This window comes from Pezoporus flaviventris, unplaced genomic scaffold (assembly GCF_033815535.1).
Source record: "Pezoporus flaviventris isolate CSIRO_AGI_PZ_B2104156 unplaced genomic scaffold, CSIRO_AGI_Pfla_v1 ptg000215l, whole genome shotgun sequence".
NCBI classification, from domain to species: Eukaryota; Metazoa; Chordata; class Aves; order Psittaciformes; family Psittacidae; genus Pezoporus; species Pezoporus flaviventris.
Window position 1 is genome coordinate 606563 of NW_026892763.1, and position 27922 is coordinate 634484.

At 51.2% G+C, this 27922-nt stretch overlaps 1 protein-coding gene across 1 annotated transcript; it reads left to right on the forward strand.

Moving 5' to 3' along the window:
* The first annotated feature begins 3560 nt into the window (after positions 1–3560).
* RNF169 (ring finger protein 169) lies at positions 3561–27596 on the forward strand. Its single transcript, XM_061442146.1, has 6 exons — positions 3561–3928; positions 15619–15695; positions 21907–22053; positions 22898–23010; positions 23994–24102; positions 26114–27596. The coding sequence occupies exons 1-6, from the start codon at positions 3565–3567 to the stop codon at positions 27293–27295; spliced, it is 1992 nt and encodes a 663-aa protein (XP_061298130.1). The 5' UTR covers positions 3561–3564; the 3' UTR covers positions 27296–27596.
* Positions 27597–27922: the final 326 nt, after the last annotated feature.

Below are 27922 nucleotides of genomic sequence, written 5' to 3' on the forward strand. Positions count from 1 at the left end.
ACCCCTAGCAAGCCCCTGGCACCCATTTAGAGGCTGGTTTTTGGGCATGGACCTCTCCTTCCTCTCTCCATCCACAGCTCTTGCAAGGAGGCCCACAGCTCTCCTTATATCCAGCCTAAACCTACCCTCTGGATACAGTGAAAGAGGTGAAGCCCCTGTCTCTGCAGCCACCCTGATGTGAGGGTGGCTGAGATCCTTCATCAGAGAGGGGCCGGGCACTGAAATGCGGTGCAAAGACAGATGGGTTTAGTGCCCCAGTAAAGAGACGGGAAGCAGAAGAGATTTCCATAGCAACCAGTGCAGAGGCTCTGCCTCCTCTGGTGTTCTCTGGTTCCCCTCCCTGCACACAGCTAATCCAGGGCTGCCGCTGCGGCCACGGACCCCACTTTAGAGGAGGTTTGGTGAGTGCGTGATGGAGCCGAGCAGTCAGGAATGCCCTGCACGGCCACAGAAAGCACCGGGTTCCTCTGGAGGAGGATTCTGAACCTGAGGCTGCCTTTAAAATGCCCCCCAATCGGTTCTTTGAGGTGATTCAAGCTCTCGAATGTAGAAACCTGCAATGCCAAAGCCCGGGTACGAGGGCCATCAGGGTGGCATCCAGCCCAAGCACTACTAAAACCCGTGTGCCAGGCAATGCACAGAACAGAAGAGCAGTGCTTGACTTTAGGTGACGCCAGCCACAGCCTTGATGCACGTCTGGTGCTCCCATGGGAAATGAATGAAACACGAAGTCACCCTGGCCAAGCTGAGGGCTAAGGAAGAAGTTCTTGCATGCCATGAACCTGTAGAAGACAGTGTCCTGGGGGAGTTGCTGATGGGGAGCACAGGGAAGCAGAGGGGCAATGGGAGGTGTCAAAGCATGACCGTGGCTGGGGCAGCACCATGAGGAGAAACCTGTCCTCTGAGCAGGGCTAGCATTGGAGGTTTCTTCCTCTGCTTGCTGTAGAGGTTTGTAATGGCAACATGGAATCATGGAATGGTTTGGGCTGAAGGGATCTTAAAGCTCCTCCAGTTCCAACCCCTGCCACGGGCAGGGACCCCTTCCATAGAGCAGCTTGCTCCAAGCCCCTGTGTCCAACCTGGCCTTGAACACTGCCAGGGATGGGGCAGCCACAGCTTCTCTGGGCACCCTGTGCCAGCGCCTCAGCACCCTCCCAGGGAAGAGCTTCTGCCTAAGAGCTCAGCTCAGTCTCCCCTCAGGCAGGTTAAAGCCATTCCCCTTGGCCTGGCCCTACAGGCCCTTGTCCCAAGCCCCTCTGCAGCTTTCCTGCAGCCCCTTCAGGCACTGGAGCTGCTCTCAGGTCTCCCCTTCAGGAGCCTTCTCCAGGCTGCCCCAGCCCAGCTCTCTCAGCCTGGCTCCAGAGCAGAGCTGCTCCAGCCCTCGCAGCAGCTCCATGGCCTCCTCTGGCCTCGCTCCAACAGCTCCACGTCCCTCTTGTGCTGCTGCCCCAGAGCTGTTTCTGTCCATCAGCCCTGTTAAGAAGCCATTGGACCCACAAGTCCTCCTTAGCCCATGCTAAGAACGCAGGCTAAGTATCTTCAGGAGCTGCACTTCCACCTCTGGAGCTGTGCGAGCCCTTGCAGCTGCAGGGACCTCACTGCTGTTCAGCGTTTGGAGCTTTAGAGATGCAAAGTTGGTTATTTCTCATTAACCGCATTGAACCCAGCACCCCCCCGAGGCTTCCCACAAGGCACAGTCATTCCTGAAGGAAGCCTCCTTGGCCTGCAGCATTGAGCAATCGGCAAACAAGGAGCAGGGCTTGCAGAACACACCGAGGGTTTAAGGAACAGCTTCTATTGATAGGGAAAGGCTTTGAATTCCTTCCCTCCTGGGAGGTGCCGCTTCCTATGGAGGTAGCCTCGGAGGAAGAGGTGCAAAATCCCCTTTAAGCACCCCCTTTTTGGGGTACAAAAGGGAGGGTTTGGAAAGAGGTTGCAAAACAGAGCTGGTGTAGAGGGGCTGAGCATCCAGAGCAGGGAAAAGGAGGCAGCAAAGAGCCAGGCTTCGGAGATGAGCCAGACAGTGAAGCATGGGCATGGGATGCTGGCTGTGGTGAGCTCAGCGCACAGTGAACCCCAGCTTCATCCCCATGGAGCCATCGGCAGGCTCAGGAGCACATCCCTGGGGTCTGTTTTGTGCTGGCTGCCCTTTTCCCCTTCCTCCTCCAGGCAGGGTTTGCAGAGGGACACTCTTCCAGGAGGGAAGGGATGAGGAGAGGGGCTGCGGCATCCAAAGGCACGTGTTTTCCTGGGGAAAAAGGGGGTTTTCCTTCCCCCCCACCCAGGGAATGGGGTCCCCAATGGACCCTGGAGCAGGGGGGTGGTCAAAGGAGGCTGTGATCCCATGGGAAGCCTGTGCTGGAGCAGGCTCCTGTGGTCCCTTGGACAGAGGAGCAGGCACTGGAGCGAGTTTGCTGCAGGACTTGCAGGTCCGCTGAGCCCATGGTGAAGCCACGGCTCCTGAGGGATGCAGCCGATGGAAGGGACCGGCACTGGAGCTGCTCACAAAGAGCTGCAGCCCATGGGAAAGACCCACGTTGGAGAAGCCCATGGGGGGAACCCCATGATGGAGCAGAGGAAGAGTGCGGGGATCCTCACCTGAGGAGGAAGGAGCAGCAGAGACAAGGTGGGAGGAACATCCCTGGGCAACCCATTCCAGTGCCTCAGCACCCTCACAAGGGAGAACTTCTGCCTTATCTCCAACCTAAGCTTCCCCTGTTTGTCTGAACCCATCACCCCTTGTCCTGTCACCGCAGTCCCTATGGACACCCTGGCACCCCAAAACTGCCTGCTCCCCTGGATCAGCCTGACCTGGGAGGTGGGGCCTGGAGAGCCCTCAGGCTGGGACAGAGCACATGGGAACAGGGGACAGTTGCCCACCAAAAGCACCCATGGGACAAGGCACGGTGCAGAGCTTCAGCTCTCTGCAGGGTTCTTGCCACAGGGGGGTTAGGAAGGGATCTCTGGCAGATGTTGTCCCAAACAGCTCCCGAGCATGCAGTCCCCCCGGACAGAACTTGGTTCCTGTGGCTCCAGTTCATCCTCTGGCCCAAAGCCCTGCAAGGGGAATGGCTTGGACCTGCCCGAGGGGAGACTGAGCTGAGCTCTTAGGCAGAAGCTCTTCCCTGGGAGGGTGCTGAGGCGCTGGCACAGGGTGCCCAGAGAAGCTGTGGCTGCCCCATCCCTGGCAGTGTTCAAGGCCAGGTTGGACACAGGGGCTTGGAGCAAGCTGCTCTATGGAAGGGGTCCCTGCCCGTGGCAGGGGTTGGAGCTGGAGGAGCTTTAAGGTCCCTTCACCCCAAACCGCGAGCAGCGCTCTGCAATGAACACCAACCTCCCCCAGCGCCCAGCGCCACCCGCTGCGACGGCAGCGAGTCGGCGGCTCCTCCTTATATACGGTACCTCATGAATATTAACTAGGCAGGCGTGGTTAACGCGAGGCGGACGCCGTGCTGTGCGCCGGGCTCTCATTACTATGAACCAGGGGGCGTGGCCCCCTCATGAATTATGTGCAGTAGGCGGGGCCTCGCCCCTCAGCGCTCTGTCCCTTCCAGGAGTGAGAAGATGGCGGCGGCGGCGGCGCCCGGCGGACGGGCCGCGGTAGCGGCGCGACGGGGCCGGCGGCGGCGGGGGGCCCGGCCCGGGGTGGTGTCGGAGGAGGAGGAGGAGGAGGAGGCGAAGGAGAAGGAGGAGGCGCTGCTGGCGGTGTCGGAGTGCCCGGGCTGCCGGCAGGCGCTGGTGGAGGCGGTGACGCCGCCCTGCCGCCACTCGTTGTGCCCCGCTTGCTTCCAGCGCTGCCTGCAGGGCCCGGGCCTGTGCTGCCCGCTCTGCCGCAGCCGCCTCTCCACATGGGCCCGCGCCGAGCCCGCCGCCACCACGGCTGCCGGAGGAGGAGGAGGAGGAGGCGGGGAGCAGCGGCAGGAGCAAGGTGCGGGTTCAGCCCCGACGGGGTGCAGGGAGTTTGTGGGGCTCAGCCCCGTCCTGCGGTGGTGATTATGGGGGGGGGGGGGGGGGGGAACAGCGGGTCTGAGCCCGCCCTCCTGTGCCATGGTGGGAGATGGGCCCTGAGGGGAGGAGGGGGTCGTGTTCCCCCCAAATCAACATCTCTGCACCCCGGCAGTGATGGGGAGCAGGATGGTGACCCCCTCATAGAGCGCCGTGGGCACGGTGGGATGGGAGGTGTGAAGAGTGGGTGGGAGCAGGGTGCTGGCAGCGTCTCGCCCCGTGCTCATCCGTGGGGATGGTTTGGGCTCTCCAAGCGGTTGCTTGAACCCAGAAATGGCAAAGCGGTGGTTATTTGTGTAACAACGCGGACCGAAAAGTGAGGGCTTGCGAGGGTGCTGCCCATTGGGAGGGCTGGCGTTGGGGTGGGTTTGTGTTGGAGAAAGGCTCCTGCGCCGTGGGAAGTCCCGGTTCCTTGTTGACATAGCGATCCCATCGTTTCTGAGTTCAGGGCTTTCTGGCACGCGCCTCAAGAGCCTTCGGCCCTCCTCTGCTCCGTGTGTTTCCTTGGGAATAACTGCCTCTTTTCAGCCCGAGGCGTTGCTCTTTCCCCATGGCGCTGCGGAAGATTCCCACCTTGCTGCTGTCCAAACTCCCGGCACGCCGGGATCTGCTGCCCGTGCGTGTTGCTTGGAGAGGTGCCTGCACGAGTGCTTCACGGTAGCAGCACTGGTGGGAGCCCTATGGAGCAGCCGAGGCTTTCAGCTATGGATAAACATCCTTTTGCCATGCCCTAACCGGGCGGTTTCCAACGTGTTACCGGTCTCCTTGGTCATGCTTGTGTCTGCACCCTCTAATTTCCTGCGGGCAAAATGAGCAGGATGAGCCTCAAGGGCTTCAAGTGGGCGTTTGGGCTAAGCCCGTTCACCTGGAAGGGAACTGGGAAGCTTTACATGGAGGAGGGTTTGCTGAATCAAGGAATGGATGGGGCTGTGCGGAGGGAGCTGAGCCAGGAGCCTGGGAGCAGCTCCTCTTTGGGAGTATTTAGTTCCTCCTTGGGAGCGCTTCCTCCTTCCTGGCCCAGCCAGAGGAGGGACCACAGGAACTCCCTGGGTCCGTCTCTGCTCCGGAGCAATGGTGTCGGTCATGCTTAAGTATTCCCAGCTTGGTCTGACCTGGCAGGGGGGGATATCCAGCTGTGCCACAGGGAGCCTTGTGCAGTGCTTTGGTTGTTAGGAGGGAATAGTTTTAATTCTCTGCTTGAATGGATTGTCTGACATGGGAATGTTTTGCACATCTTAGGGTGCTGAGGCACTGGCACAGGGTGCCCAGAGAAGCTGTGGCTGCCCCATCCCTGGCAGTGTTCAAGGCCAGGTTGGACACAGGGGCTTGGAGCAAGCTGCTCTAGTGGAAGGGGTCCCTGCCCGTGGCAGGGGTTGGGACTGGAGGAGCTTGAAGGTCCCTTCCAACCCAAACCAGCCTGGGATTCTATGCAGGAAGGCACATGGTCATTGTGTTGATTGTCATTTTCTGCCTGCCTGGACTTCCTAACGCTATGGGATGTCTTGGAGAGCATCGTGGAGGGTCTTAGTGCTGAGAATCATAGAGTCATAGAACAGCTAGGGTTGGAAAGGACCTTAAGATCATCCAGTTCCAACCCCCCTGCCATAGGCAGGGACACCTCACACTAAACCATGTCATCCAAGGCTCTATCCAGCCTGGCCTTGAACACTGCCAGGGATGGAGCATTCACAGCTTCCTTGAGCAACCCATTCCAGTGCCTCAGCACCCTCACAGTAAACAATTTCTTCCTTATGTCCAATCTAAACTTCCCCTGTTTAAGTTTTAACCCATTACCCCTTGTGTCACCTTCTGCGCCTTGAGTGTCATGGGCTCTGAATTGGGCTGGAGTAACCCCTACTCATGCTGTACTCCACGTCTCATGCCATAGACCTTGCCACCATAAAATTACACTTCAAGCTGCAGGGCCATTGAGTTCATAGCTGATGAAGTGAGATAAAAGGAGCTCAAACAGCAGTTCTGATGCATTTCTAGCCTAGGCTCAACCTTGTCCTTAAGTGGCACCAGGTGTCTGCGTCGGGCTAAAAGCTGTAAAGGTAACTGGCCACTTATGATGTAAGTTGGGCCAATAGTGTGGAAATCAAAGGTAGTTGATGTGTTACAAATGGTAGGACCTACTACATGTAGAGAGTGAGCAGTGTATGTGGTTTGACTTGATGTCGGGGATTGATGTTATCAGATCTTGATGTTACTGAACCTCCCCATGGCTGAGGTTGGCAGGGACCTCTGTTGACCCAACCTCTGCTCAAAGCAGGGTCATCAGGAGCAGGTTACCCAGGACTATGTCCAGCTGGGTTTTGATTGTCTCCAATCAAGGCTGGAGACTCTTATCTCCTCCTTGGGCAACCTGTACTGGGGTTTGACCACCCTGGCAGTTAAAAAGTGGTTTCTGCTGCTAAATGGAGCTCCTTGTGTTTCAGTTTGTGCCTATTTCTTCTTGTCCTGTCACTGGGCACCACTGCTGCTCTGTAAGGGAGTAGGTGGCCCATAGGTCCCACGTCCTCTCTGCTTGCTCCATGGGCATCTCTGTACCATATAGCACGTGGAAAGGCACCTTACGTGCTGGTATAAAACCAGATCTTGAGTTCAAGATGTAATGCTTTGCTAAGGAAGGTTTCTGATATTCAAAAAGTTGCCTGGTGGAAGTCTTGGAAGGCAGATAAGTGCAGCAGATGGAGGCGTGGAGACCAGCTAGCCAAGAAGAAGGAACAGAATATGTTCACAGCGAGGTGCTCAGCCTGATTTGGAAGGAAATGAATACGTGCACATTTCTCCCAAGGCAGATGGAATTCCTTGCGAATCAGGGCTAAAGAAGAGCACCTTGAGCAAAAGGACAAGCAGATGAGGTCTGTATCTTCTCAGCAGGCACAAGGCCTACCTTCAGTATCAGATCCTCCCCACACTGATAGATTTCTGCCTGTCAATCCTGCCATTGCCATCCCAGATTATAGATGACTTCAGGGAGGCTGGAAGATTCCTGAAGAACAAACATTTCCCCTACAAACTGGGAAACAAATCCAGTTTTCCAAGGAAAAGGCTTGTTAAGTTGATCAAGAAGTTTAAACTCCCAACAGGAAAGTGCTCTGGGAGGAAAGGCATAAAACCGGTTTATGGAATAGACCCGCACGTGTTTTGGAAAGGATCAGGGCTCCCTTACACTGAGTTAGGATCAAGTGGAGCTCAGCCATTCCTCATAGGCATCCAAATCCATTCATACAGACAGCAGAAAGGGACCCCACATTCGCCTTTGTTCCAGCCTCTGAATCCTTGGAAAATTTTGCTTAATATCTAATCAGAATCTTCTCTGTCAAAAGGCAGTTGATTCCTTTTGTCTCTCTGCTGCCTGGTCATGATGCACAGTTAATAACTGATGCTCTTGGGAGAGAGATGGGGTCTAACACAACTTCCCCCTCCTTCCTCCGAGGCTTTTTTTGGCTGTGGTTTCCCTCTTTCCCCACTGGCCCAAACCAGTCCCAGTTACTGAGCATTTCCTGGGGATTCCTTCATTTCCTCTCATTCCTGTTGCCCCGTCACCCATTCTTTTTGCCTCCGGACCACAGTGCTATGAGGTTAGAAGTGGCAATCCCAAGGAAGCCTTTCCCTGCTGTGTGAAAAGCAGGAATTTATTTCCTACATCAGTCTGATTAAAGCCATCACTGCCACTATTTTAGCTCCTTGCTGCAGCATTGGTGGTATAGAGCTGTTTGATGGGAAGGAAATAAGGTAGGGATGCTTCTTCAGGAGCAGTAAGAATCATGCCATAAGACTATCAGAGTCCTTTCACCTCCATCTTCTCCCTCTCCATCCTCTCTCCACTCATCCACAGTACTTAAAGTATTTCTCCTCTGCCATTCAAGCCCTTAATGAAGAGAGAGATTAGGCCCAGACCCAGAACTAGCCCCAGTGGCCACTCTTGAGAGGCTGTCCTGGCATGGCACTGGGCTATAAACTCTTGGAAGGTCATTCTCCAGCTAGTTGTGCATCCATTTGAGCGGTGGTTATACCTAAACTAGCAATTTGTTTCTCACTGCTTCCAAGAATGGGTTCTTTGATGTGTTTCCAAATGGAAAAGACGCAGTATTTTTTGCCTACTGTTGTTCAGGATGCTGAGGAGGGGGTTATCCTGGTTATCCTGGAAAACAGGGATACATCCTGTCCTTTCCAACACTATGATATCTCTGATATGGGAGCTACAGTGTGAGCTGGGAATCAGCATGCAAGGAAACCTCATGGAATGAGCCTGCATCTGCCGGACTTTGAGCTCCATCTAGGACCAGTCCTGCTGTCCCAGGCTGGCAGTTCTGCAGGGCTGCATGCGTGGCTCTGACAGCGCCAGGAGAACATTCCAGCTTCTGTGGTTGTGCAGTGCTGTGCCTGAGCTCGAATGGGCTCCATGGGCCCAAAGGTGTTGGCACTAAACCATATCGAGCAGAATCTCGTCACTTGTCCTCATGGGGTTAAGAGCTGTTGCTCCTTACAGCCTCTCTATCTGGGACTTTGAGCTTCTTCCCTCCAGTGCCTTCATACCACACTCTGCCTCCCCAGCCAGCTCTTCTCCTTCTCCACACAGGCAAAAAGGCAGGATTTTGAGTTCATAGAATCCCACACTGGTTTGGGATGAAGGGACCTTAAAGCTTCATCCAGTTCCAACCCCCTGCCACAGGCAGGGACACCTTCCACTAGAGCAGCTTGCTCCAAGCCCTGTCCAGCCTGGCCTTGGACCCCATCCAGCCTGGCCTTGGCAGTGATTCCTTTATAGTGGTTCCTACTCTTTCTACTCTCATATTTTCTTGCTTTATTTCCTTACTCATTTCTCTCCAGAGCAGGTTTTAGGCAGTGCAGAGCAGTTTCTGCATGGGTTGCTCCCAGGTACGTGGGTGACCCCTAACACAGCACATCCTGCTGGGCATTAACTTTCTCTAATATGGATATCTTGGTCTCTACAGCAGGTAAAACACCTTCAAGCCCCCAAGAGGTGAACTCACATCATTACTTGTTTCTCCCCCATCCCCTGATTTCCCCATCAGAGAGATTGGATTGAATTCATTCGAGTTGTTCTTACAGAGTTGGTGTTTGCGCTTTGCCTGTTGCCTTCTAGATGCTTGCTAATGGACTAACCCTGGTTGTAGTACCCATGCACATATTGAAACTAAGCCTGCTGTTTCAAGGCGCTGCTTCCCTCTCATTCCCCTACTTCTCCATGACCTTAGGGAAAACTCCTTTGCTCCAGGAAGCTTCGAAGATGACCACGAACAGTTCACAACTTACCAAGGGGAGATTTCACCAGCTTTCTGAAGCCACCTCTTCTGTGTCTGCCTCTTCCACCCCCAGACAGCATCTCCATCTTCCATATTCCTTTGTTCAAAGCCTCTTCCCAGGAGTTACTACCCATAGGAACATGCATCTTGTGGATTTAGACCCAATATAGCTCAAACAGCCCTCATCTTTGCTGTGACTGGTGCTCAGACACCGGGCAGAGGCATCAACCAGTTCTTGGACACATTCCTGGAGAGGTCTTTCCATTTACAATCTATTGTATTCATGAACTTGGTACATTCCTGCTGGCTTTAATGGCCTTTTATCTATTTATACCACTGTAGGACTTACAGATTATATAAGTTCTATCATAACACCTATTAATGTATGTGCATCTTGTGGAACCCACAGGCTGGTGTTCACTGTTAGCTGTCCATAGAAACCAGGCAGGACAGATCAGTCCAATGGATGAGAAGCAGGATTCAAGAGGGTTCTTCCAAAACACCTTCCCTTTTCTGTTTTTGAGCATCTTTATTTCTTCTTGTTCTCAAAGTACCTGATCACAGGTAATTTTTGGTAAACACTGAAACATTGCTCTTGTGAACACTCAGGCTTTTGCTGTGCAATTATTTCTCTGCCCCTTCCCATTAACTGATGGATTTCTTTGTTCTCTGTCTTGCTTTTAATGCATCCACTTTCTGGTGGCTTTTTGTGCCTTTTATCAGCTCTCCAAGGCAAACTTTTGAAAATGAAGAGATGGAGCAAGAGTTGCAGGGAAAGCGATGATTTCTGTGCCCAGCATCAGTGCTGGGGAGCTGGGTTGCTCCATTTGGAACATAAATCAAGCAAAATGAGGTAATTCTCCCCCTCTGCTGTGCTCTGGGGAGACCCCCCCCCCCCCCCCCCCCCGCAGCCCTGATCCAGCTCTGGGGCAGCAGCACAAGAGGGACGTGGAGCTGTTGGAGAGAGGCCAGAGGAGGCCATGGAGCTGCTGTGAGGGCTGGAGCAGCTCTGCTCTGGAGCCAGGCTGAGAGAGCTGGGCTGGGGCAGCCTGGAGAAGAGAAGGCTCCTGAAGGGGAGACCTGAGAGCAGCTCCAGTGCCTGAAGGGGCTGCAGGAAAGCTGGAGAGGGGCTTGGGACAAGGGCCTGTAGGGCCAGGCCAAGGGGAATGGCTTGAACCTGCCCGAGGGGAGACTGAGCTGAGCTCTTAGGCAGAAGCTCTTCCTTGTGAGGGTGCTGAGGCGCTGGCACAGGGTGCCCAGAGAAGCTGTGGCTGCCCCATCCCTGGCAGTGTTCAAGGCCAGGTTGGACACAGGGGCTTGGAGCAAGCTGCTCCAGTGGAAGGGGTCCCTGCCCGTGGCAGGGGTTGGAGCTGGAGGAGCTTTAAGGTCCATTCCAACCCAACCCATTCCGTGATTCTGTGAAAATCTGTTGGGCAGACTTGTCTTGGGGAGATCATTGCAATCATTGGTACTAGTCTATTTAGGGTGAAGCACGTGGGGGAGAAATGACAGCATGTTGATAGCTATCTACCACATTAACATTTTTTTAGTGTCATCTTCTGCTTCAGCTGGAACTCCAGGCTCAAAACTGGATTCAGTCTATTTTTGTCCCATTTGTCTCTGCATGAGAAGTGGTCTGGAGCCTGTTACATTATGGGAGCTGGTTTGGGATGAAAAACCAAAACTTTTTGGAGGGTTGCATTTATGTTTTCAGTAGATGAGTCCTAGCTTGGCTTAGGTCTCATCTCCTGTTTGTTGCACCACAGATGCCCACAGCAGGGCAGGGGAAGGGGTCTGGTATACACTGTGCGTTCTCCTAGCAGGGTGTGACAGCTCAGAGTTTTCCTGCAGCTTCTACGTTATTGATTCTTCCACTTATGATTTATGGCTGAATTATCCTTGTTTCCAAACATGCCCCAGTGCACCGTTGCCACATCTTCATGTTAATTTAATGTTCTTTCAAAGCAGCTAGAGAAACTGGTTGGAAAACTGTTTCCAACCCTCTCCGTAGACAGAAAACTTCCGACTCCTTCTTTTGTGCTTTGCAAGCCTCAAGATCTCATCTTCAAGTATAAACAGCAACTGCTGGAAGTTAAAAGGAAAGACAGCGAAAACCTCAAGGTTTTGATTATCCCTGTCAGGAATAAAAGGGACAAGGAAGCTGCAAAGTTTGCTGCAAGATTCCTTGGATCATGGATGAGGATTCACTGCTGTGCATGGCAGAGCTTCAACTTGCCCCATGGCATTGGTTTGGCAAAGCCCAGGAGCCTCTGAGCAACAGACAGGGAACCAAAGGGTTTCTGAATCGAGTTCAATTTAGTTATTCATCCTGTGTTGTTGAATTCAGCAGATGGATGTTCCTGAAGCTTTTGCCAGTATAAAATCTGCTGGTCAGGAGTGAGGATTAATGGTGACAGTGTGTAATGTACGCACAGAGTGTAACACATTTCTGTGTAATGTTGAAAAGATGGAGTCATTCGAGGGGCTTGAAGCTCGAGTCAAATGCCTCTTGTAAAGAGAACCAGTGTTAAGTAATCAGAAACCCTTTTGTCTTCTCAAATAGTGCAGAAATCAGTTGTTTTTTCCAAGATTGAACACAATGGGATGAGACTCTTGCCTGCCAGCACAAAGGAGCAGGATGCTGGGTTTGATCCTGCTGCTGTGACTGTTTCGGTGTTATCACCGTGCTCAGAAGGAGCATCTCAGTGCCAGGCTTCCCAACAGCCCTTCAAAGTCAGCGTCATTCAGAAACCATTCCTGTTGACCCCCAGATCACTCAAGAGGAAGAATAAGCTGGAGTTTTGGTCAAAATCAAGTAAAAGGCTTTTTGTTCCATCATCTTACCCATTTTGTTGTTGTTCTCAGCTGTAGCACACATTGAAACAGCTGAGCTGCCCTGTCCTGGACCTGAACATCCAGAATTAGAGCAGGGAAGAATGTGTGTGATGCTCTGATCATGAGAGCATCTGGATGCTCTGGAATGCATCAGATGCTCTGGAACCACCCAGTCTGGTTCCATTTGTGGTGCTTCTGTGCTGATAGAAGCATCCTTGGCTGGGGGCAGCCACTGTGCAGCATCGCCCTACCCCAGAAACCATAATGGGGTGTTGTAAACGTAGATCTACAGTTACAGAGTCACAGACTGGTTTGGATTGGAGGGACCTTAAAGCTCCTCCAGTTCCAGCCCCCTGCCATGGGCAGGGACCCCTTCCACAGGCAGGGACCCCTTCCACTAGAGCAGCTTGCTCCAAGCCCTGTGTCCAACCTGGCCTTGAACACTGCCAGGGATGGGGCAGCCACAGCTTCTCTGGGCACCCTGTGCCAGCGCCTCAGCACCCTCCCAGGGAAGAGCTTCTGCCTAAGAGCTCAGCTCAGTCTCCCCTCGGGCAGGTTCAAGCCATTCCCCTTGGCCTGGCCCTACAGGTCCTTGTCCCAAGCCCCTCTTCAGCTTTCCTGCAGCCCCTTCAGGCACTGGAGCTGCTCTCAGGTCTCCCCTTCAGGAGCCTTCTCTTCTCCAGGCTGCCCCAGCCCAGCTCTCTCAGCCTGGCTCCAGAGCAGAGCTGCTCCAGCCCTTGCAGCAGCTCCATGGTCTCCTCTGGCCTCACTCCAACAGCTCCACGTCCCTCTCGTGCTGCTGCCCCAGAGCTGGATCAGGGCTGCGGGGGGGGAGTTGTCCCCAGAGTGCAGCAGAGGGGCAGGATCCCCTCCCTGGACCAGCTGCTCGCGCTCTGGGATACAGCCCAGGTCTCATTCTTGGACCATTCATTCAACGCAGCATTTGAGGTCTCATCTCCATTGACTCCTCTGTAAAATACAATTTGGTGCATGATGATGCTATAAGTAACCATTGTATGTGTCTGGTGTTGGACCACATCAGCTAAACCAGCCCAGCTTCATGGTTCCATTAGTTAACATCTCTTCTGGCTTGCTGAACCTGTGTAAGCAATGAAACAGTTGATGTGGCTTGTCTTTACCACAGCATGTTTCCCTAGGGTTAGTCAAAAATGCTTTTATTACCCTGGAGGGAAGAAATACACCTTTTTAGGCATGGAGATAAGGTCTGAGACAAGCCTTAAATGTTCAGGAGTAACTGAAGTTGGCTGCAGGCATATTACACATTGCTGCTGCCCTTGGGACTGCCTCCCTGGACATTCAGCTTGATAAAATCCTCCAAGAGCTGGGAACTGCTCAAGGACACAAGGCAAACACGCTGTGAGAAGCTGGTGGAAGGTTTCCAGCAGGAGCAGTTGCAGAAGCAGGAGGGAGGAATGCAGCCTGGCCTCCCCAGCATCGCCACCGCTCGGGATTTATATTGCACATGTGAGGATATTTGGGATGTTTTCCTTCAAAGACAAGCTTAGCTCATGCAGGCGTGTGAGGGAGAGGGACTGGCAGCTCTTTAGAACAAAGCCTTACATCTGTATGGCTCATATTTGATTACAAGAGTGGGTTTTCCCCTTTTAAAGCAAGTATGAAAGAAATACGCTGTGATTTGTTCAGCTCTGGCCTTGGCAGCATTCTCTCTCCATAATTCCTTGAGCAGGAAGCTCCAGAGTTTGCATTCACACTGGTGAGGAGGGACTGAAGTTGGGGGGCTTTCCTCTAGGAACCTTAAAACCAAACCTGTGGAAAGCAGGAGGTGCAAGGAGGGTTTAGTCAGTCTTTAAAGGGCATGTTTGGGCATGTTTAGCAGCAGGGTTGGGACTGTCCCAAGGAGGAGGCAGATCACAGAATCAGCTAGGTTGGAACAGACTATAAATGTGGCCAGGAGCCAGAAGATGCCCATGGGACAGCCACCAGCCCTTGGGGGTTTGATTTACTTATCCTACCATCAACCTTTCATTCTGGACCAGTGTTATTGAGGAATAAAACACTTCCTAAATAAAACGTGGGGCAGAGCTGCTGGTTTATATCCTGTAATTTATAGAGCTGGGGAAAGGGAATACCACTGGTGTTTCCTCCTTGCTTGCACTCATAGTACGTTGAGATGATGCACCCTGTCTGGAGTACTGATATGGGCTGAGTCGGGATGGTTGTTCTGTGGTTGTCTATAGAGCCAGGCTGAGAGAGCTGGGCTGGGGCAGCCTGGAGAAGAGAAGGCTCCTGAAGGGGAGACCTGAGAGCAGCTCCAGTGCCTGAAGGGGCTGCAGGAAAGCTGGAGGGGGGCTTGGGACAAGGGATGTAGGGACAGGCCAAGGGGAATGGCTTTAACCTGCCCGAGGGGAGACTGAGCTGAGCTCTTAGGCAGAAGCTCTTCCCTGGGAGGGTGCTGAGGCACTGGCACAGGGTGCCCAGAGAAGCTGTGGCTGCCCCATCCCTGGCAGTGTTCAAGGCCAGGTTGGACACAGGGGCTTGGAGCAAGCTGCTCCAGTGGAAGGGGTCCCTGCCCGTGGCAGGGGTTGGAGCTGGAGGAGCTGTAAGGACCCTTCAGCCCAAACAGGGCTGGGATCCTGTGATTCTGTTTGAGTTGTTCCCTTTTCCCTCCAAGTTCCTCTGACTGCAGTGCAACTTGCCCAGACTTGTACTGCACAGCAGCTTTGAGCCTGACATAAGGGAGTCATTTGGGGAGTAACAGACTCCAGGGATGGAGGTTAAACTATAACCCTGTGCCAGGATGCTTTTGCTTTCTCAGTTCCCGAGGGGGAAGGGAGGAAGCAGGAGCAGGATGGGGAATTCCTGCCGGATGGAGCAGCCTATTGCCTTCATATCACTGACCTCGGAACAAATGAAAGCAGAATAAAAGCTGTGCTTGCTCTGGGACAGCACCCAAATGGCTGTGAAGGGGGAGTGAAAACACTGTGTCCCTGCCCATAGCAGGGGGTTGGAACTGGATGATCTTAAGCTCCTTTCCAACCCAAACCATTCCATGATTCTGTGATTCTATAGAACGTTTTCAATGAGTTAATTTAAATGGGAGAAGAACATGGGTGTGAATTCAGGGTGTTGTGCTGCTGCTGTCAGCCTGTGTTCCATGGGTGTCTGGCTGGAGGAGGTGCTTTAAGCCTGGTTTCATTTCTGGGCCTCGGATTCCCTGTGACCTCTTAGGGCTGTTACTTAACCTCTGTGTTTACACCTTCCTAATATACTCCCCTGGTTGCTTGTCAGGACCTCTTGAGAATCCCAAAGGACAGTGCAAAATGGTGTTACTTTGCCATCCTCCTCCTGATGTTCCTATGTTAAACTGAGCTCTGATAGCATGGTCATAATGTAAAGATACAGATATATAAAGATACGTGGTTGTGCAGGCCATGGAGAGCTTGTCCTTTGGGAATGATGGACTCTCCCAGTCACTGTGCACGAAAACCTGATTCCTTTTTGTCTCCCTTTCTCTTTCCAGACTTTATATTCAGAGCACCCATTAAATTAAGCAAACCAGGGGAACTCCGAGAAGAATATGAAAGCCAGCTAAGGAAGGTACAGTATGCTGGGTAATTGTGGGGTTTCTTCCAGAATAACTTGGGATTTCCTGCAGGAATAGCATCCTACCTGCAAGGAAACTTGAAGGGCTTTTTATGGACTTAGAGGAACGCCAGAGAGCGACTCTTCATTAAGGACTGTAGTGATAACACAAAGGTGAATTGGTTCAAACTTAAACAGGGAAGATTTAGGCTGGATGTAAGGAAGAAGTTCTCCATTATGAGGATGCTGAGGCGCTGGCCCAGGGTCCCCAGAGAAGCTGTGGCTGCCCCATCCCTGGCAGTGTTCAAGGCCAGGTTGGACACAGGGGCTTGGAGCAAGCTGCTCCAGTGGAAGGGGTCCCTGCCTATGGCAGGGGGGGGAACTGGATGAGATTAAGTTCTTTTCCAACCCAAACTATTCTGTGATTCTATTCCTGCTCAGTACAAAGGTCATTTATTCCCTTTATGCTGTTCAGCCAGTTCAGGAGCATACTGGCTGTTGTCCAGCATGGAGAAGCCAGATTTGCTGTCTTAGGCTGCCTTCCAAACTATGGAAATGTCCCTTCCGTGGTGGACCTCAAGAGGCTGTTTGGTTGTGCAGGGTTTATACAGCATCTGTGTTTGTGGATGCAGTTCCACAAAGGCTTTTGCAGCATGAGGCATCTCCTGCAGTAACATCCTTCTCAGAAACTCTCTATTCTAAGCTAGAACTTTCTGTCTGCAAGAGAAGAAATGGCATTTCAAGGCAGAAAACTGGGAAGGGAAGAAAAGAATTTCAGCTGTTTTGGAGTTAAAATCTGGGGAAATATTTACTGTCTTTAAAAAGGGATTTTTATTATTCTTTTTTAAGCCTAAATCATTGAAACCATCTCCAGTAACTTGTCATTGATGGAAACTGGCTTCTCTTTACGTGAGAAACATCATTGTGAAAGCAATTGCTGCTGCAGCCAAGCAGATAATGCATTCCAGTGCAATCTCTCTTGTGAGAGGCACCTATAACTCCCTCCAGCATTCCCGTTTCCACTTGTAGCTCCTGCTTCTGTCACCCCTTCCTCTGCCAGGAACCTGTGCAGCGTCCTGCCAAAGTAATGTGGACTCTGGCCTGATGCTGGTGTCTCTGTCAGTAGATCACTGTGTCAGGTCCTTGATCTCTGTGAGGGTGTTGCTGTAAGAGGGGTTCAGCCACTCGCTGATCATTGTACCTGGTGGGGAAAAGGAGTTGTTCATCATCAGAGGGTTTTCTTTGGGGTTTCACTTGAAGATCTCAACCATAGAAAGGGCTGGGAAGCTGATAAGGAGTTAGAAAATAGCCTTGTCCACTGAGGAGGAAAATGATGCTTAGATGATATGTAATGTAAATGACTAGTCTAGGAAATGCAGATTTTAGAGAGGGACTCTTCATCAGGGACTGTATCGATAAGACGAGGGGTGATGGGTTCAGACTAAACAGGGGAAGTTCAGGCTAGGTATAAGGGAGAAGCTCTTCCTTGTGAGGGTGCTGAGGCGCTGGCACAGGGTGCCCAGAGAAGCTGTGGCTGCCCCATCCCTGGCAGTGTTTAAGGCCAGGGGCTTGGAGCAAGCTGCTCTAGTGGAAGGGGTCCCTGCCCGTGGCAGGGGTTGGGACTGGATGAGCTTTAAGGTCCCTTCCAAACCAGTCTGTGATATGTAGGAAGACAATTAAAAGATGTGGAATTTTCTTCACTCCTGCTTCTTGTGTGGAATCAGTGATGCTGATGGGCAATGTCACTTCAGGGTGTTGGGAGAACTTCGGCAGATTATGACCTTCCATTAACTGATCTTAAGCAATGCAAACTCCTCTGTGGTCCAGGTGACATTCACTAGGTAGGCAGCACATTCTGTGCATGAAGTCTGGTGACCTGTGGTGTCTTTAGCTGTGGTGAGGTGCTTTTTGAGAAACAGTTGGTTTAGGCAGCAGTGTAAAGCTTAAGGGCACAGAAATCTTATTCATATAAAAATCAAGTTTATTAATAAACATCCATCACTGTATTTCATAGAATCAGATCACAGAATGGTTAAAGCTTAAAGCTCATCCTGTTCCACCCCCCCTACCATGGGTGGGGACACCTTCCACTAGAGCAGGTTGCTCCAAGCCCCTTCCAAGCCATTACCCTTTGTCCCAAGCCCCTCTCCAGGTTTCCTGCAGCCCCTTCAGGCACTGGAGCTGCTCTCAGGTCTCCCCTTCAGGAGCCTTCTCTTCTCCAGGCTCACCCAGCCCAGCTCTCTCAGCCTGGCTCCAGAGCAGAGCTGCTCCAGCCCTCGCAGCAGCTCCATGGCCTCCTCTGGCCTCACTCCAACAGCTCCACGTCCCTCTTGTGCTGCTGCCCCAGAACTGGACCAGGACTTCAGGGGGGTAATTCACTATTTTCTTTCACTGTAACCTTTAGGATGAAGAGACTCAGGGCACCTTTGGCTTAAAGAAGAAAATAAGTTTTTTGCACAGGTATTAACTGTAAACCTTGTTGGGGTTTCATAAATCCCTCCATAATAGTGAGTGGGAGATCTTCCGTGATGCTATTGGAGCTCACTCATCATTGATCCTCCCAGACTTGTTGCTTGATGTCTTTAATCCTGCTGCAAAGCCAGAATCTTCTGAGTGTTCTGAGGAGCCAGAACCTCCTGAGTCCATGAGTGCAGGATCTTACCTCTGCAGCTCTTCCAGGTGCTTCCAGACTGACACATTCCTGGATCTTCTCTCCAGTGGTCCAAGATGTATGAATCCATCTTCTCTCCAATGGTCCACAAAACATTGCATCCATGCAGGAAAAGTGGGTGCATTTTCACCTCCTGGTAATCCTGGTCACTCCATTACTGACTTCAGTACTACCTGTAAGGTTCAATGAGCACATTTGGAGCATGATGAGGATCCAGCTGAAGAGGTTTCTGCAGCCATCATTTGATTTCAGCTAAAAGCTACCGTGTGCCAACACCTTTCGCTTCTCCACCAGGCAAAAGGAAACATTTTTAACATGTTTCTGACATCTTGGGCCTGGTTTTGTCTCCTTCCTGTTCATCCTGATGCCTTCCCCTTTTGCTCACTGCAGATGGGATGTAGGTTTCTTTCCCTTGCAATTTCAACTCCTTTTTGCTGAACCTCATCTGAAGGAGCTTTGAATCATCACCTAAGAGGAAAGGACGAGGTAATTTTGCTGACTCAGTGGCAACTTTTGCCTTATTCCAGGTGGAATTGTGCCTGCTGCCACTTAGTGAGAGTTTCTTGGTGTCTCTGAACTCCTGAATTAGGAAGGAGGAGAGAACTCAGGTTTGGGAATCAAAGCTTGTCTATAACCTCTGTGTGTCAAGGCAAGAGGTTTCATCTCAGCTTTCCTGCCTGTTCCACAGGGATAACCCACACTGGCTCTCCTCCTGAGGAGGGGAGAGGAGCATTCAAAGCTTTTACGTCTCCCAGATGTGAGTTGCTTTCTAAAGCCTCACTCTTGACCTGCTTCCCAGCCTTTTGCAGCTGAAAACAAAGCAGTTCCCATAAGGATGCACTGGAGACTTTCTTATTTGAAGTGGATCATCTCCTAGTGTCATTTTCTCCTCTGGCTTTCAGCATGACATGAAATGTTTGCTGTCTGTGCAGGACAGTGAGATTTTCTGTTCCCCTCTTCTATACATCACACTTGGTGCCCTTGTGTTTCGCATTTTCCCAAAGGAGGATCTCCTTCCTGTGTCCTAAAACCCCAAACTCACCCCTTAAACTGTCTTTCTACCACAAGCAGCTTGTTTATTGCCTGTTATCACACGTAATCAGGAGGGAAACTCCTACCTGAGGCATGTGCTGACATGCAGCTGCCAGCAGCATGGGTAGACGGAGCAGGCTGAGGGAGTGAGGAAGCAAACCCAGACAGTTCATGGAGCAGAGAGAAGATACCAAACGTGAGTTTGCCAAGTTTTTGGGAATTAATGTTAGGTTCAAGAGGGCTGTTCCCTGAAATGGGCATTTCTTGAGCAATTCTCAAGGTGGAAAAGGATTCATTGCTTGTACAGCTTTTTTCCTGCAGCTCCAGTAGCCAGAAAGGCTACGGACAGCTTAAAATGCATTTTCTGATCACTGTACTGCTGATAGCAGCTGAGGGTCCTGCATCCAGTATTCCAAAGATGCTCCTTGGATAACTTCTCCCAGGGTAGATATTTCCCAGGAGTTTGTTCCAGCTTCTAGTCCTCATGTCCCCTTGTTTGTAAGTAAATTCTCTGGGAGATAATTTACGTGGACCTGCTTCAAATGACTTTGTTTTAAATAGTGCACATCTTATCCTTAGATTTTGCTTTTGTTTGGAACCTGAATTCTGCACCTAAATTCCTCTCTTGTATCCTGTTAAGTAGGATTGAGGTCCTGGTGTTGCTTTGTTCACCTTTGGCGCAGCTTGTGCTTGAGCCTCACATCAACTGTGCCATTGCCCCCAGTCCTTAACTATTCCTGCATGTTGTTACTTTTGCTTGTGGCTTTAGATTTGGGAATTAAGTATTATTGCTAGAAGATAGATAAAATGGAAAGATTTCCATACAGTTTTCTTCCAGGTGGGAAGTATGGAAGGGCCGTAGGTGCTGGGAGGTATTTTCTTGGTGATAAATCTTAATGTGAACTTGCTTTTCAGCCTTAAAAAAGGCTCCTTAAAGAACTTGGCTTTCAGGTATGTAAAAAAGGCTCCTTAAGGTGCAGAAATGCTGTTCATGAGACATATAGCAGAGTATTCATCATACCTGCATCATGTGGCTCTAATCCATATTAGTCAGACACCAGGTTGTAGTTATTGCTCGAGCTTATTAATAGATCAGGAATTTAAAGATACATCTTAAACCAGCTGGAAAGGAGAAGTCAAACCAGTCTTTGGAAACATCTTCAAACACCCAGCATCAGCCAAAGAGTGGCTTTGTTCCTGGCTTCTGCCTTCTCTCCTCCCACCTCTCTCTTCCTTGTCTCTGGGGGTTTGGAGTCAGTAGGATTTGGGGCCTTCTCAGTCTGACGATCACAATGTGCTTTTCATGTAATGCATCATGGACTCTCTTTTCTTTGTCAGCCTCATGCCCATGCTTGGGGTTTTCCCCCTTCTTCATCGGGGAATTAAAATACTGAATATTTTGGGGAGAATGAGGATTTGTGGGATCAGTGTGGATGCCATGAGCTTTACTGGAGAGCACCAGATCCTGCAGCACTGCTCTCCTGCGAGGCAAGAGGGAAACTATGGCAGTGTGAAAAGGTAGGGAACATAACAGAGCATCTGAGGTGCCCACGCTCAAATGTGAGGAATAAAGAGAAGTATTTGATTCCCGTGTTCTTCCCCATCACTGTGATTCATCAGCGTGATGGAGATCAGTCAATCAGAGGTCAGGCTTGTTGTCTCACACTTACACACCACATTGGGTGGAGGAAGGAGGAAGGACCTGGTGTAGATACACATCTGTTATAGACCATTCATGGCCCCTGTGAGTCTGAAGTTGAGGAAGAGATGAGAGACAAGCTGGGTGAATGGCTGGGTAATGAGTGAGGAGGGAGCTGGGTGATGTTATCCAGGGATGATGGGCTGGTGCTGGCTGAAGGATGTACCACAGAGCCTGTTCATCAGGAAAAGGTGGTGGGAAGGAGGAAAAGGGGGTTCTTGCTGGTTTTAAATCCTGGCAACTGGGGAGTTTGTCCCTGCTCGTGGCAGGGGTTGGAACTTGGATGAGCTTTAAGGTCCCTTTGATGCAAACCAGTCTGGGATTCTACGAATTGCTGTATCTATGCAAGTTTAATGTAGGTGATGCTGCCTCTATGTCTGCCAAATTGTGTCTTGTATTACAGGCCGTTTGAAGACTCAAACTGAGCTGTCACAACTTGCATGAAACTCCTGTTGCACACAGGTTGTCTGATTGTCTACGAGGAGATAAAAGCTTTTGTCTCCGTTTCAGAACATACCATGGCAGAGCAGTCTTGGTCAGACCCTCAACCTGACAGTGCCTTTGCTCTTTTGCAAAGAAGATAATATCCGTGGTACTTGTGTTGAGTGCATGAACATGAAGGTGGTGTAGAAAGAAACTCATCTTCACGTTGGGAGAACTCCCGTTCTCATATTGTGAGAGAGGCATTGACTGGATTCTAGAGCAGAGGAGTAGCAACACAAAAGTGAATGATGTGACCAAGCTCTTGGAAGAGCACTTGTTGGCAGCCAGGTGTAAGACTTCCAACCTTTGAAATTCTCCATCTTTTTTGTTGTTCTTTCCAGCTGAGAGAAGAAAAGCAACAAGAGGAGAAAGCTTCTGAGGAGCTGATCCACAAGTTCGTTCTGGACGATGGGGATGTAGGAAAAAGAAAAATGGAAGAGCAGCAGAAGAAAGAGGAATCTTTAGTTCTTAAAGCAAACCAGGAGTGTGTAAGTAAGCTTGGGCTTCTCTTTCTACTCACATTAAACCCTGGCTGGTAGGTGAAATGCTGCTAAGGCTTAGTCCTGGAACGAGAACTAGGGTTTTTTAAAGACCTGGAGTAACTGAGTTTCTCCTGTTCTGCCGTTTGAAACTGGGAGCTTTCCAGGATTGACACCTTTATAGCCCCTGAAGACTATGAGCTAATAGATTATAGACACATTACTGAGAACTGTCTTAGGTTTCTTATGACTCTAGATGTTCTTCTAGAGCTTTATACCCCCTTTTACCCACTGTACTGTGACTGGAGGAGCAGCTCTTACAAACACAGCAGAGAAACCTAGAGGAAACCACTGTGCATTGTGTATCCTCAGTCTTCAGGCATACACATATTGCCACAAACATTCCTCCATGACTCTTCTACGTGTAGGTGTACAGTAGTGTAGTCCAGCAGATGCTTCATGCTGAGGGTTGCCTATTTCCCATTTCAGTTGTGAGACTCAGCAGGAAATGCTCTTAACACTTAAAGACTGATGGGCTGAGATGTGGGTACTGGATAACGTCCTGTAGTACCTTTGTTGTAGGATTATCTCATGGTTCCTTGATCAATAAATGAACTTCCTTCAGTAACAGCTGTACGTAGGTGCTGTGTGCATTATGCTTTTGGGGCCAACCTTTGAGCTGTTTATCTCCAGAGCAGCATGAGCACACGTACGTGCTGACACGCTGCACTCGGTTTACCTCCTGTTGGTGTAATCAGGCTTTTGGCATCTTGGGTATCTTTGCAAGAGCTTTATTTTCCAAGTGATTCTTTCTGTTGTACATATCAGTTAACTCTTCCTTGGTTGACTCCAGTTTCCTGAACGTCTCTCGGATTCAGAGAATGAAGAACCATTCCAGGGCAGGCAGACACATCGATCGGCTTTTGTTTCCAAGACCAGTGCCTACTCCTTTGCTTTCCTTTCAGGGTAAGAGGCTGAGACTTAATTCAAGTTGATTAATGATGAATTACAGATGTTTTGTGACTGTTGTTCTAAAGATACCTGAGATGCTTTAATTAGAATGGGTATTCCAATCCCAAGGAAGTAATGCTGTCTCTGGAACTGTAGAACAGACTAACTGTTAGAATATGGAGTGAGTCTGATTGCCTCCTACCTGCTATAAAATCCTGGGGGTTAAAGAAGTTTGTGTTCATCCCATGGAGGAGAAAAATCCTTGTAGATTTAAATGACAGAAATCATGGAATGGGTTGGGTTGGAAGGGACCTTAAAGCTCATCCAGTCCCAACCCCTGCCACAGGCAGGGACCCCTTCCACTAGAGCAGCTTGCTGCAAGCCCCTGTGTCCAACCTGCCCTTGAACACTGCCAGGGATGGGGCAGCCACAGCTTCTCTGGACACCCTGTGCCAGCACCTCAGCACCCTCACGGGGAAGAGCTTCTGCCTAAGAGCTCATCTCAGTCTCCCTCTGGCATCATTAAATCACTAAAGTAAAAAATCTTCAGATATTAAGCAATTACATTAAAAAATCATTAAAGTACACAGTTCTTGTGATGAACTCTGGGTCCTTCACCAGCAACAGAGGTTAAAAGATAACAGCAGCCCCAAACCCCTTACCAGTGAAAGCTGCTGCACGGTGCAGTGGCAGCAGCTGAGTAACTCCCTGTTTCCACATGAGAAGCACAAGGGTTTCCATAGCATCCTCATTAGCTCCGACCTCAATTAGCTACAAGTAGGTGGAGGTGTCAGCGTGTTTAGTGAGGAGCCCTTCAGCACAGCCCAGGATTCTGAGGCTGATCCAAGATTCCTGCATCCCTTTTCCCTGAGGGTGTAGGAGGCACCTCTGGCTGCCAAGGCTGATGCCTCCCCCACAGGCAGCTGTGCCAGGGCTGTCGGGCTGGTTCTTCCTCAGGTCATGAACAATCTCCTGTTTTTCCCCCATCTGCTTTTTAGGAACCTCACTGCCAAGGTGGAAAGGAGTCGGAGCTGCAACGACACCATTCAGGAGAGATCAAAGAGCAGGCAGAGATCAGCCCCAGCCAACAAAACAAAGGTAGGGGCTGCGTCTGCAAGCAAAAGCTTTGTAAAGTGTCAATGTTCTTATCTGAGGTTACACAGCACCAGGAAGCTGGAGATATGAAACACAGTGTTGGTGGTGGTGCCGGTGCTGTGTTATCACTGGGGAGCAAATCACCTCCTTGCAGCTGCCAATAAAACCCTGCCAGGTTAGAAATCACTGAGCTTATGGAGTCGTTTGTCAGCACTGGAGGATGTGGAAGTTGGAAGGGTCCTCACGATGCTTTTGTTTTGTCATTCAGTTTCTTTTCAAGGCTGAATCCTGGCTGATTAAAGAGAAATCTTTTAGAAGTTTAGGAGTAAAATCCCCTTTTCTTCCCCTTCCTCTCCTGTTCTTTCCAACAGTGTTTAAAGGTTTAAACTTCCATCCCTGGCAGTGTTCAAGGCCAGGTTGGACACAGGGGCTTGGAGCAATCTGCTCTAGTGGAAGGCGTCCCTGCCTGTGGCAGGGGGTTGGGACTGGATGAGCTTTAAGGTCCCTTCATCCCAAACCAGTGTGGGATGCTATGAAACAGAGCAAAACTCGTTTCTTTTCTCGTGTTAGAATACTTCCTTTTGTACTTCCACACTATGCAAAGAGCTGGCCTGGTCTTGTTTCCCCTTGCATCCAGCAGCCCAAATGAATTAACCCTATCTGTTCCCCTGTGCAGGGTGAGAGATGTTTTGCAGTGCACCCAGTGCTTCACAGTGAGCAGTGATCACAAAGCAGCACTGCAAATCTGAACTGGGGGTTTTGAGGCTCTTCCAGCAGTAGTCACTGGGTGCCTTCCGCTCCTTGGAGATGCCCTTTGCAACCACCTTTCCTTGTGCCATGCCTGGCAGCACCACTGGCCCCTCTGCCCTGACAGGAGAAGTAAATCCTTGCACTAATCTCATGCAGTTGCACTTGCTCTTGCACTAATCTCTGTCTCTGGAGCTGTTCTCTGCCTCCTTTCCAATGTGCCTCTGGCCCATGGGGTCCTGGTGGAAGCCAGCAGCAGCTTCAATCGTGGGAGCTGTGAGTTCTCAGCCTGGAACAGCTTCAGTGCTACTCTGCCAGGGCTGCTTGCTGGGATGTGGTAGAACCATGGAATCACAGACTGGGTTGGGTTGGAAGGGACCTTAAAGTTCATCCAGTTCCACTTGCCCTTGTTGAACCTCATTAGGCTTCTCTCCACCCAGTTCTCCAGCCTGCCAAGGTCCTGCTGAATGGCAGCACCGCTTCAAGTGTATCATAGAGTCAGAGAATCCCAGACTGGTTTGGGTTGAAGGAACCTTAAAGCTCATCCAGTTCCAACCCCTGCCACGGGCAGGGACCCCTTCCATAGAGCAGCTTGCTCCAAGCCCCTGTGTCCAGCCTGGCCTTGAACACTGCCACGGATGGGGCAGCCACAGCTTCTCTGGGCACCCTGTGCCAGCGCCTCAGCACCCTCACAGGGAAGAGCTTCTGCCTTATCTCCAACCTAAATCTCCCCTGTTTCAGTTTGAATCCATCACCCCTTGTCCTATCACTGCAGTCCCTGATGAAGAGTCCCTCTCCAGCATCCTTGTAGCCCCCTTTAGACACTGGAAGCTGCTCTGAGGTCCCCACGCAGCTTCTCTTCTCCAGGCTCAACAGCCCCAGTGTTCTCAGCCTGGCTCCATACAGGAGCTGCTCCAGCCCCTGAGCATCCTCATGGCCTCCTCTGGACTTGTTCCAGCAGCTCAATGGCCTTCTTATGCTGGGGACACCAGAACTGCACACAGTGCTCACGCTCTGGGGGTGCAGCCCAGCACACACTGAAGTTGGGTCATGAGGAGCTTCTTTTCACCCAACACCCCAAGTCCTTCTCCTCAGGCTCCACCCAACCTATAGCTGTACCTGAGATTGCCCCAGCCCAGAGGCAGGACCTTGCACTTGGCCGTGTTGGGCTCCATGAGGTTGGCATTGGCCACCTCTCAGGTGTATCAGCCACTCCCCACGTTGTCCATCTTGTCCTCAGTGACAAATGTCTGAGCTGTGGTGCTTTGCTTTGCAGGTCAGCAGCACGTCCACGCCGCTGGTTGGGGTCCTGTCATCCACCCAGAACAACCGCTGCCTCTCAGCCCCAGACCTGACAGCAGAGAAGCGCCTGGTCCTCAACCCCGTTTCATCCCTCTCAGCCCTGCACAAGCCAGAGAGATCCATCAGCCCCGAGAGCAACGACAGCATCTCAGAGGAGCTCAACCACTTCAAGCCCATCGTCTGCTCTCCGTGTACTCCACCAAAGAGGCTTCCTGATGGCCGCGTCCTGAGCCCCCTCATCATCAAATCCACCCCGAGGAACCTGAACAGGAGCCTGCAGAAGCCAACGACCTACGAGGCCAGTCCAAGAATCCTAAAGAAGTGGGAGCAGATCTTTCAGGAGCGCCAAATCAAAAAGACTCTTTCCAAAGCGACCCTCACGTCCTTGGCTTCAGAGCACGGGGAAGATGCTACAGCTCCTGACATCACCAGCTCCAGCAGTTGCAATAAGGAGCAGCCACAGGCTCAGGATGATCACCTTCCACCCGACACCACCGGAGACCCTCGCCCCGAGCTGGATTTCCTCCCTTCCATCAGCGAAACGAAGCTGGGAAGAGGGAATGAGAAGAGCAGAGATGCCCAGGCCTTAACCACAGATGACAGCGCTGCTGATCCAGACGTGAGATCCAACATCACCTCCCTCAACCCACGAGTGTCCGAGGTCCCTGACCTAAAGGTGAACGCCTTCATGGACAAATCCTGTCTGAGCCTCGGCTCAAAAGTGCTGGGCAGGAGACTGCTGGGTGTCAGCGCATCGCTTCCCGACAGCACCGCGCTGAAAGCACCGGGGAAGAAGCAGCTGAAATACCTGAACAACAGTGAATTGATCAACGTCCAGAACAGCACCTGCAGCTCGGTGGAGAACCTCCTCGGGGAGCAGCCCCCGGCGCTGCGACGGGGCCGCAAGAGACGCTGCAAAACGAAGCACTTGGAGCACAACGGCTCCGTCAAGAGACTGCGGCACCCGGCGGGAGAGGTGGGCTTGGTGCCCGAGGTGCGGGACATGGAGCAGAAGCTCCAGCAAGAGGAGGAGGACAGGAGGTTGGCCCTGCACCTCCAGAGGCTTTTCGACAGCGAGAACAGGACAGTGGAGAGGCGGAAAGTCAGAGTGGAGCGGTACCTGCTGCGCTCCAAGAGCACGCTGGGTGCCAAGTAGCACTGGTGGACGCTGTTGCCTTGCTAGAGGACGATGAGGTTTATCAGATTATCCTATAGGAAACCTATTTTTGGTCATACTTCCACCCGCACAGTTGCTTTTCTCATTGTTGGTGGTGAGATGTTGTAGGTCCAGTTCAGACCGAAGCCAGAGTCCTTTCAGCTGAACGAAACCAAGAGGGGTTGAGGGAAAAGTTCCTCAAGTTTTCCTGGTCCATTGGTCTGAAAGATGTGTGCGTTGTCCCCGTGAATACACTGCAATGTATATGCAATGAATACCTCTGCATGCAGGTGGTGACATTTGGGTTGTGTGAGCAGCAAGGCGTGAGGAGCTCATCCACTCCTTGCCTTGCTGCTTCAATAGGCCAAGGGAAGTCAGAGCACTACTCACAGAAAGTAGGGTTTTCCCATCCTAGAAAGTCTTCTCTTCTGCCTGTCCTCTGGTCTTCCTTATGTTGTGGATGTCACTGTGTTGAATGACCCAACTTGAGGGCTGTTAGCAGGGAGGTTGATCTGTATTTCTTCTAGGAAGTACCAAACAGATCCACCCGTAGTACTTACAAGTGAATGTATCTCCCTGGGCACCAGCAGCACAGCTCACAGGTTACTTTCTGCAAGTAGAAAGTAG

What these genes read in the sequence shown, in the direction of transcription:
- RNF169 (XM_061442146.1), top strand. Translation starts at nt 3,565, where the DNA reads ATGGCGGCGGCGGCGGCGCCCGGCGGACGGGCCGCGGTAGCGGCGCGA. An exon ending in GGAGCAGCGGCAGGAGCAAG is followed by an intron (nt 3,929 to 15,618) that starts GTGCGGGTTCAG and finishes TTCTCTTTCCAG; the next exon opens with ACTTTATATTCAGAGCACCC. An exon ending in ATGAAAGCCAGCTAAGGAAG is followed by an intron (nt 15,696 to 21,906) that starts GTACAGTATGCT and finishes TGTTCTTTCCAG; the next exon opens with CTGAGAGAAGAAAAGCAACA.